Consider the following 11,087-nt stretch of genomic DNA (forward strand, 5'->3'; position numbering starts at 1 on the left):
TATTTGTTTTCGTTCATTTTTGTACATAAATTAGGTCGTTAGTTTTCTCGATTGAATTGTTTTACATTTGTCATATCGGGGTCTCTTATAGCTGACTATACAGTATGGACATTGCTTATTGTTGAAGGCCGTACGATGACCCATAGTTGTTAACATCTGTGTAATTTGGTCTCTTGTGTATGTCTCATTGGCAATCATACCACATTTTCTTTTTTATATTAACCCCGCCGCAGTTATGCGTTTGTCCCAAGTAAGAAACCTCTAGCCTACGTTAATCTTGTGTGTTTCTTTTATTTCGGTTTATTCATATATGTTTTGGAGTTTGGTGTGACGTCCATTTCACTTCTAACTAGTAGACATTATTGTATAGGGGCTAGTTGAAGCCCGCCCTGGATGTGGGATTTTCACGCTGAGTTGAAGTCACATTGGTGGCCTTTGTCATTTTTCCGCTCTGTTCTCAGGTTGTTTATTTTTGACACATTCCACGTTTTTTTTTTATCAATCTGGACATATACAAATATCTAGATATATTTAACAATTTTTTAAATTAAAAAAAAATAACACTGCGATAGCAAGGCAAACCCGGCGTTAGACTAAACATAAAATACCATACAACAACCGGGTTGCAGGGAAAACCTGTAAGTATTGAGTGCTTCGGGTTAAAAAGTCATCTTTGTATTTTTATTCCAGTTGTAATATTTTAAGATGAGTAAGCAAATTAAATATATGTCGTATTTACCCAGACGAGATTTATTTATCTTCCGATAAACTCAAGGGTATTGTTAATATAGATACATGTAACTTAATGAAGGTTCAAAAGGTCAGACCAGAAATAAAACTAATTTGAATTAATGTTTTACTCCACTATCACTATCAAATAGGAGGCACATAATCTACAGTTCTCCATTAATTTGTAACACCTTTCCTTAAAATTTATTTTCGTGCCAGTCATTTTTCAGTCTACGAATGTCAGCAGTATGCATAAACGAACTCCGAAGTCAATTAAATTGAGAATATGTCAAGGAGACTACAACCCGACCAAAGAGCAGACAACAGCCGAATGTAAGCAATGGGTCTTCAACCCAGCAATAAAATCCCGCACCGGAGGTGATCCTCGGCTGGCCCCTAAATAAAAAAAAGTGTATTAGTTCAGTGAAAACGGACATCACACTAAACTCCTCCAAAACATATAAATGAACTAAAATTAAAAAAAAGCATACAAGACTAACAAAGGCCAAAAGCTCCTAGCTTGGGACAAGCGCAAACATGCGGTGGCGTTAGACATGTTTCTTGGAGATATCAACCCTTCTCTATACCTATACAAAGTGTTCAAACTAACAAGAGACATTGTCTACAACACGACTGCACATACAGCAAAGACGATGGTCATTTTTATTTTATCCACCTCTATTTTCTTTCTCTTATTATCAGACATTCTCGGACGAAACCGTAAAATTATATAATGTTTGTTTGTATATTGTTGTTGTTTTTTCATCATTCAAGACGTTTTTAGTTTTCAAATGTAATGTCAAAACAATCTTTGATACCGGTATTTGATATTCAAAATTTGTTATTTGTAAAATAGGTTATCGTTTAAGGTACACGTGCACCTTTTTTGGACTGAATAACCCAAAGATAAGTTTACAACCCCAAACAATATGATAACCATGTTTACAATCAGACTGTTGTATTATTAGAATGTAGATTTTCAATTTAAGGAGATAACATAAAACCTGATAAACGCATTATTGTCAGGTATTACGTTGTGATTTCATATATGTAGCAAGTGTTTTCATTAAGTGTGAGTATAAACAATAATTTATTATTATTTTCATTTAGCACCTTAAAAAAAAGGAGATTATTGATACCGCACATTTTAAAAATCCTGTTGTTCATTGATTTTGTCAACGGGGAAAATGGGTCACTTGTTATAGACTGACTAAATGGCCTCTAAGTCTTATTACTGAAACTGTACATGATGCTCCTGATTGTACAACGAACAAGTACGTTGAATAAAAGTGACTGGCTTGGTGACTGGTTTCATGGAAATCTGAATAGGAAACTCTGGTGCAAACCAACTCTTGAGACTCTGGGACTAGCGATGAATGATTCATTAATTCCGCATGGAATTATTTTAACCGTGTTCAATGTGAAGTCCTGAGTACAATCTTCTTCATAACAATTATCAAAAAAAATAGTAAATAGACAAGAACAATCTTAACAAACAACTCTTAATTAAAGTGATATTGTTCACTGTCATTAAGAATTATATACAACAAGTACACACCCGTGATATCGCGGGTCCGTGACTTTAATAATTAAAGTATATAACTATGCCTAAGGACCTTATTTTAGTAATTATTATTAGTCATGTCGATTATAAGATACATAGTTTTCTCTGCTTTCAAATCTTTCTGTTTGAACCCGTCGACCTGGAACTTATCAATTATTGGTAATATTAATTATTTGGAAAACAAAAAGTCCTGGCTATCCAGGAATGGAGTATTTTTTAATCAACAGCAATGTCCTATATTAGTTATCTTAGAAAGTCTTGCTGATTGCTGAATACAACTACAATAGGAAACAATTTGACAATGATTGAATTTAGTAGTGTCAGCCCTTTGATTATGACCCGTGTATATAGCAAAATCCTAAATACACCGTTTGGTGGTGCGCCTGTCAAATGCGGAACGTACAGATAGGGTAATAGCTAACAGGTGAATATACTGTTGGTATCGGTATCGGATTCGACCCGGAACTTGTTAATTATTGGCAATATTAATTATGTGGAAAACAAAAGGGTCTGGAGTGGTGTAATTTTTAATCTACACCATTGTCCTATATTAGTTATATATAGAGTTGAATTCTTTGATTTGTCGTTTTTACCCGATGACGGCTGACAAATTGGACCTCGTAATTTTAGTATTATAGATTTTATAATTGGCAGAATAAAGATAGATCACTATTCTGATTATGATAGTATACATATTCAACTTAAACGAGAGTTCACACTTTGCAAAGTATAGCAAAAGTTCCTAGAGTCACTTTTTCCCGGTAATATAAAACACTCAATGTCAAAGTAGGCCTATATGTAAGAAAATGATAATTCCTTTCTTCCGGATTAAGTACAAGCGTCCGGTTGCTCAAGGCTCTAATGATCTTCATTCGGTTGTAATGCATACGTTTCATTGTCAGTGTAAATTAAATGTTTATATTTGCCAAATTGGTGCATGATTTCATTTTTCAGCATTTAATTTTGGGTCAGTTTTAAGTTATGCAAGGACTTTTTTTATAATCTGGGAAATATTTAAAAAAATGCGTTAAACCATTAGGTGACACAACAGTGCAAAGAAAAGGCAGGAATTGTTTGAGATTGTGAATGTAAGTCATGTAATATTTTAACGAGACATTATCTTATTTTTGTAATTCAAATAACATTAAAATTTCAAATTTTATTTAAATCCTGAAAATACCAATTACTTTTTGTATAGTTCACGTGTAATTTATATGAAAAACTCCAGGCAAGATTCATATGAATCTCAAGTTCACGTGATATTCACATGAAAACTTTAATGTGAGTTTAATGTGTAAGCTCGTATAAGGTGAATCTCGGGTGATTTTTTTTACGTGATTCATGTGAGAAAATTTTCAATGTGTATTTTGGTCCGGCTTTTTAGTTGAAATAATATTTGGTTATGGCAAGGAAATGTTCAAATAAAATGCCTTTAAAAGTTTTAAATATATTCAAATCTTAAATCAAATTCCTGTTTTTCTGAATTTTTTATTTGGAAATATCCATTCTTACCAACTGCTAGCTCAGTAATAAGAGTTCTGAAAATCATATTTTGACAGCCCCAGTAAACTTATTTAGATTTTTGTAGGATCAAGATTTCAGGTCAGAAGGGGAGGCATTCTTGATAGCAACTAGACATGTAAAAAATGTCAATGTGAACCATTTATGCCACTCGTTATCAAATTAAAAAAAAATGAAATTCTGGTAGTTCAACATAAAAGTCATGAAATAAGCATGTTATAAACTAATGATAACAATCCCAATTTCTATCGATCGTCCTTATGATAACGAAACAAAAAAAATATCTGCTGTTATCTGAACTTAATCATGAATTACGGTGTGATTAAAATAGCCATTCGATAATTCCAGGTTCAAAGGTATTTAGTTGTCACATGATCTTCATCCAAGCCCTTGTGATCAAAATACCAACAAGTAAATGATTAAAAAATTCTGCGAAACGTCAAACACAGTAAGTCTTTGATTTCACAAACAAAATTCATTTAACCATTTTAGAAATATTATTTTGTATCTTAATTTCTGCATTTTTTCATATTTTTGTTTACATTTTCTTTTAATTTTTTGTTATTTTTTTAAAAATTACTTTATTAATGTCATTGTAGTCTTCTATTGGTTGTTCTAACAAGATTGTTTTACTCGAACTCTTCTTGTATAGACAGTTAAACACAAAGTGAAATAAAGACTCGCAAATACAATGCACAAGTAAAGTTTCAGCACAAAAGACAAGTCAAATACATTTTCGAAAACACATTACACGAATTACCTTTCCGATGCTTTGACTTAGACCATGTTTTCAGCAACATAATTTATTATTACTAAACAGAATAAAGACTATTCTAAACGATTGTGGTATCCAAAATGTGTGGGAAACGCAATCTTTTATAAATTGCATATTGTTAGTTTCATTCATCAAACTCAGACCAAGGAGGTTATATGAGATAACCTCCTTGCTCAGACTTAAATATAAGTTTGTACAAGTCCGGCATTCTTTACTTGATAACTTGCTAAAAGCACTAAATTACAAACTCTTTAACGATTATTTTGGAAAAGAAGGTTATTTTGAAGTTCTTGGGAACAAACTGTAAACAAGTAAACGGATACAGTTATTAATTTAAATTAGATTCGATTAAAATCTGATGAGATTGATCATTGATTGATTGTTGGTTGCTTAACCCTTAAACGTCCAGTGGTAAATATTGCCTGCATGTTCATTACGAGAGCAATGAGAGAAATGAGAGTATAATGGATAGGGACAGAAATCTTGCCTTGCAACAGCCCGCCTCTCTTCACGTCATGAGGCATCGGATTTAACGTTCCCATTCGGACACAAATCACAAGCTCCCTTTTGAACACGGTAGATGGAATAATATGGTAAGAAACAAAAGACTTTGTCTTCTATGGAACAAGAATGATATTGGCGATGAATTGCATTATATATTAGAATGTAAATTTAGACTTTGAAGAAAACAGGAAACATTATATGTCACATTGTTATTTAAAAAATGCAACTATTGTCAAATACACGCAATTCAGAATTGATTAAACCATGCTAAATTAATTCATCTAGATAATTAACACAGGTGCTTCTGGCTAAAATGGACTTCATATATTGTGTTAGCAACTGTGTGTTTGTTCTGTCTAGTTGTAAACATTGTACATTATTGTCTTTTCTATAACTATGTATATGGTTTATTGAGAATAAAGATACATGAGGGGGAGGACAGGGGGGTACCCTTCTCCCTTCTCCCACCCTCTTCTCCTTTCTCATACCCCGCTCTCCTTTCTCCCATTAGAATAAAACATCTCCTTTTGAGATATTTTTTTCTTGATATATTAGATTATTTTTTAAAGGAGAGATATTTTATTTTTTTTTTCCCAACTTTTTCTCCTTTCTCCCAGCCTTCCTCTCTTTTCTCCTACCCTTTCTCCTTTCTCCCATCCCCTTTCTCCTTTCTCCTACCCCCTTTCTCCCTGTCTCTCTTACCCCTGTCCTCCCCCTCATACATAGAATGACATTGTAATTAATTTCTTCAGTATACATAAACATAAATCTATTTTATTATTGTGTTACATATTGATTGACGTACATGTATTATTATAGTTGTGCATGTTGTTATTAAGTGTCTGTAGGGTACATATTGTTATTAAGTGTCTGTAGGGTACATATTGTTATTAAGTGTCTGTAGGGTACATATTGTTATTAAGTGTCTGTAGGGTACATATTGTTATTAAGTGTCTGTAGGGTACATATTGTTATTAAGTGTCTGTAGGGTACATATTGTTATTAAGTGTCTGTAGGGTACATGTGCTTGTATCAACTATGTTATAGTGGAATACGTCATTGTATATTGGTCTCTCTCAGTGTTACAATATGGATTAGATATTTATTCATTCTTAAGGTTTGTTTTATGTGTTTGTGTTTATTTATTGAGAGTAATGTATTCTCTACATACATTCTTATGGAGGAAAGATAAGAGTACAAATCAATGAAACAAGAAATCAAACAACACAACTTTACAGAAAAGCGACATGTTAAAGGACACAATGCAATATCAAGCGGTTGATCACGCTAAACTTATATGTATACAGCAATTGCTACATCAGGTCTACAGACATGAACTCGGCAGTCATCCAACATCTTAAATGAATACAGGAAGGCTTAAAAAAATATATAAACTTCGGAAAATTTTGTACATAATTTTAAGCAAGCTATTTTTAATTAATTTCAGATATTACGTCAGCCATGGGTTTGGTGGAGTATATACATCCTTATTTAGCAGAGGCGGACTACAGAAAGACGTCTGTTAAACTAACTTTCATATTTTCATCGTTCATTTTCTACTCACTTCTTTACATTTTTTCTCACGTATTTGGAAGTGGTACACGTACTTATAACAATCTTACTAAAAAGGAAAAAGTCTTTTGGAATCTAGCTGTTGTCCGTGCAATATATGGTATTTTCTGTACTATCGTTGGAATCTGGGCTATATTTGTGGACGAAGAGTTGGAGAAAGATGTTGTTTTCGCTACAACTCCGACAAGTTATTTTGCCTTGACAGTTACGGTAGGATTTTTTATTTTCGAATGCTCCGCAATTATTATTTCGGACATAATATACCGGAAGTTCAGTTTTCTGTTAAACCTGCACCATTGGCTTTCTCTGGTTGGATACAGTGTTTTGATGATCGTTGAAAGTAGTCACTGCTTCGGAACAAAGGGACTTATATTAGAAATGAGCACGCCATTTTCTGCAATATGCTGGACAGTGTTAAAAGTTGGAAAGGCAGACACTTTGTTATGGAAAGCAAATCAGTTCCTATTGGTTCACACTTTCCATTTACGGTCGGTGGTTGAATGCTTTCTGTGGTATATAACATTTAAACATTGGGACAGAATATGGGAGGCAATGCCACTGGCATTGTTTATTATGCTCTATACTCAGCTGACGTTGGTCACGTTCGTCATGACACCATACTGGACATACAAAAAAACGCAACAAATGATCGTGCCCGTCGATTGGAACTTTGAAGAGTCAAACAAAACTCGTATGACGAACGGTGCTGTTGAAAAGAAAACGGCATAAACTTGATTTGTAAGTGAGAAATACTCAGGAAGTTGACACTATATACAAATAATTTTGTTATCATTTTGTTTTGTTTTAATAAATTGTTTCAAATAAAAAAAGTACATGCATTCTCATAAAATTTTTACGATCATTACTTTCTTTTGTTTTACAGAAACTTTTTCAATACCAATATGTACATCACTTCACGAACATTAGGGGTGGGTTGGGAGGGGGTAGGAACTTTTTTTCGGGTCGCCAGGATCGGGTGTTTTTAAGCTCGGGATTTAGAGATTGACCCTTTTGGGATCTGCTATTTCTTTTTTCGAATTTCGGGATGTCGGGATTTATTTTATTTTTAAATTCGGGACCTCTGGATTTCGGGACCAGGACCCCTCCGAACCCCCCTCAACATTATGACAGGCACATTTGCTTAGCCCAGAAACGGTATGGCGATTACTTGACCTTTCAATTATTTGATTTATTGAGTTTTATCTCGATCTGAAAAATTTACCACTGTTATAAATAATCCAAAGGAGGTTTATTGTCTCAATCTTAGAAAATTATTTAAAAAAAAACTTAAACTTTCGGAGAATATATGTAAATTGGAAAAGAGATGTAGATTAAACTACCTAAAGACGAAAACTTTTGAACAAAACTATTAAAGAATAATTAAAGAAACTATTAAAGGTATGTCATGGACAACTTTCATTATTAAATCATTATAAATGTACAAAAAAAAATGATTTCAAGGAAACAAACTGATTCGTGAGATGAATCTATTCTTCATTTTTCTTCTAAGATATTCTGAAAGTTGAATATGGTTAAACCTAATGAAGCCAAGGATGTATATTATATATAACTGTATTAATGGGTAGTAAGACAATGAAATGGTATTTGATTATAGTAAATGGATAGTTTGTTATATAATTCGTTTCATTCAAAACATAATATTTGGAAAATGATCCATTGTATTGTACAGTGCAATAAAAGAAAGAAAAAAAGCTTTCATTTTTTACGAGTAAATTATTATACGAGCACTCATAATTATCCAATTACTTTTTTTAATTACTATGTCCAAGATTTACCCGGATGTCGATATCGGTAATGTCGACATGATATCAACTCGATATCGGCAATGTCGACATGATATCAACTCGATATTGGTTTTTTGCTTAAAACATCTATGGCACGTCAATACATACCTAGATGTCGATATCGTCAATATCGTTACAATATATCGAACTGACATTAATGTTTGCTTCAAACATCAATGACACGACAAGACATACCCAGATTTTGATATCGTTGATATCGACACGATATCGATTTTTGCTTATGAAATCCATGACAAACCCAGATACAACAGATGTCGATAATGACGATATCGACGTTTGCTTTATACATCCATCACGTAACTGCATCGTGTCTTGGAAATACCTCCATAAAGAACTTAATGAGAACAGTTACTAAGATGCTGATTGTTCACTGTATAGTGAGACACCAGCTAGCGACTAAAGGATACTTTTGGAACTTAATTGGAAATATCTCTCCTCAAAACCACACGATCAATGATATTGATTGAATGTTAGATTCTGCGTTATGTAATTATATAGATTAGATGTCAGATTGAGAATGGAAATGGGGAATATTTCAAAGAGACAACAACCCGAACAAAGGGCAAAAAACACAAAAATGCAACCAATGGCCACTAAATGTATAATTGTCAATGAGACCACCCTTCACCAGAGACCAGAGGAAAATGATGTAACAACTGCAGGTCATAGTACGGCATTAAGAATTCTGGACATCTAAAACCCGTTAGATATTGTTTTTTAATGATAATAGAAATCACCTTAAATACTGGACAGTACACATTGTACAATAGACCACTTCAACACGAACAACTGACTCCTCCGAAAAGTAGACGTACAGACATAATTAGCAACGAGCAACACCTGGACAAGATAGACTGTCTGGGTACAGACACACACTGTGGTTGGGTTAATAAAGCAAATTTGACGTGCACCCCCTCCCTCCCCCCCCAAAAAAAACCCAACAACAACAACAACAAACAAACCCCAAAACGCCACATCTTTTTGTCTATCTAGACCATATGTTATAAAACAAAAACACAAAATGAGATACCTGAACAGTGCAGCTACCAGCAGGACAACCACTAAATTCAAAAAGAAAAAAACACGGCATAAAATTTTAAGGCAGGGTTCAAATGTAATCGCAACTACAGAAAGCTAGCTATTAGGATAGTAAAACTGTTGTGGTAGATCTGCAAAACATATATGACAACTTTCGGACGCTAGAGGTCCGACTGAAATTAAGTATTGATGATTTTATAAATTCGCTGTGAACACGAACGTAACATATAATTTTGATATTGCATTAAAGATATTTAAAATATTTCACAAATGATAAAATACTTGAGTAAACATTCATATTTAAGGACTCGCGATAAAACAAGAAAGTCCACGTATTGACCCTACGTATAGCCAATCACGTGTCCCATCACGAAACATCATCTTAACATAGAATAATGTACTTGTACTTTTATTTCGTTTTACATATTTGTTTGAGGTCTACAACTTTGCAGCATATAAGAAAAATATACTTGTACAAGACTTCTACATTGATTTCATTTTGAAACATTTCAATTAGAATGTTTGTACACATATGTATGAGCAATCTCCTCACTATAGTAACTAGAGGCTCTCAAGAGCCTGTGTCGCTCACCTTGGTCTATGTGCATATTAAACATTGGACACAGATAAATTCATGACAAAATTGTGTTTTGGTGATCATGATGTGTTTGTAGATCTTACTTTACTAGACATTCTTCTTGCTACAATTATCTCTATCTATAATGAACTTGGCCCAGTAATTACAGTGGAAAATATATTGTAAAAATTTACAAAAATTTACAAAAATTTAAGAAAATTGTTAAAAAATGACTATAAAGGGCAATAACTCCTTAAGGGGTAAACTGACAGTTTTGGTCATGTTGTCTAATTGTAAATCTTAATTTGCTGAACATTATTGCTGTTTACAATATTACAATATTCAAGATAATAAGCAAAAACTGCAAAATTTCCTTAAAATTACTAATTCAGGGGCAGCAACCCAACAACAGGTTGTCCGATTTGTCTGAAAATTTTAGGGCAGGTAGATCTTGACCTAAAGATTATTTTACCCAATGTCAGATTTGCTCTTAATGCTTTGGTTTTTGAGTAATAAGCCAAAATCTACATTTTACCCCTATGTTCTATTTTTAGCCATGGCGGCCATCTTGGTTGGTTGGCAGGGTCACGCCACACATTTTTTAAACTAGATACCCGAATGATGGTTTTGGCCAAGTTTGGATTAATTTGGCCCAGTAGTTTCAGAGGAGAAATTTTTTGTAAAAGATTACTAAGATTTACGAAAAATGGTTAAACATTGACTATAAAGGGCAATAACTCCTAAAGGGGTCAACTGACCATTTCACTTATTTGTAAATCTTACTTTGCTGAACATTATTAGTGTTTACAGTTTATCTCTATTTATAATAATATTCAAGATAATAACCAAAAACAGTAAAATTTCCTTAAAATTACCAATTTAGGGGCAGCAACCCAACAACGGGTTGTCCAATTCATCTGAAAATTTCAGGGCAGATAAATCTTCACCTGATAAACAATTTTACCCATGTCATATTTGCTC

At 33.3% G+C, this 11,087-nt stretch overlaps 1 protein-coding gene across 3 annotated transcripts; it reads left to right on the forward strand.

Annotated features, from left to right (window-relative positions):
- The first annotated feature begins 1,678 nt into the window (after positions 1-1,678).
- Positions 1,679-7,525, forward strand: LOC139507804 (protein CLN8-like). Of its 3 annotated transcripts, none has more exons than XM_071295865.1 (2): positions 1,679-1,801; positions 6,541-7,525. In XM_071295865.1, the coding sequence occupies exon 2, from the start codon at positions 6,555-6,557 to the stop codon at positions 7,392-7,394; it is 840 nt and encodes a 279-aa protein (XP_071151966.1). In that variant the 5' UTR covers positions 1,679-1,801; positions 6,541-6,554; the 3' UTR covers positions 7,395-7,525. The 3 variants fall into 3 exon arrangements, with proteins under 3 accessions (XP_071151966.1, XP_071151967.1, XP_071151965.1); XM_071295866.1 differs by lacking the exon at positions 1,679-1,801 and adding an exon at positions 3,364-3,381; XM_071295864.1 differs by lacking the exon at positions 1,679-1,801 and adding an exon at positions 4,156-4,262.
- The last annotated feature ends 3,562 nt before the right edge of the window (positions 7,526-11,087 follow it).

The sequence above is a fragment of the Mytilus edulis genome, unplaced genomic scaffold, assembly GCF_963676685.1.
Source record: "Mytilus edulis unplaced genomic scaffold, xbMytEdul2.2 SCAFFOLD_453, whole genome shotgun sequence".
Lineage (NCBI taxonomy): Eukaryota > Metazoa > Mollusca > Bivalvia > Mytilida > Mytilidae > Mytilus > Mytilus edulis.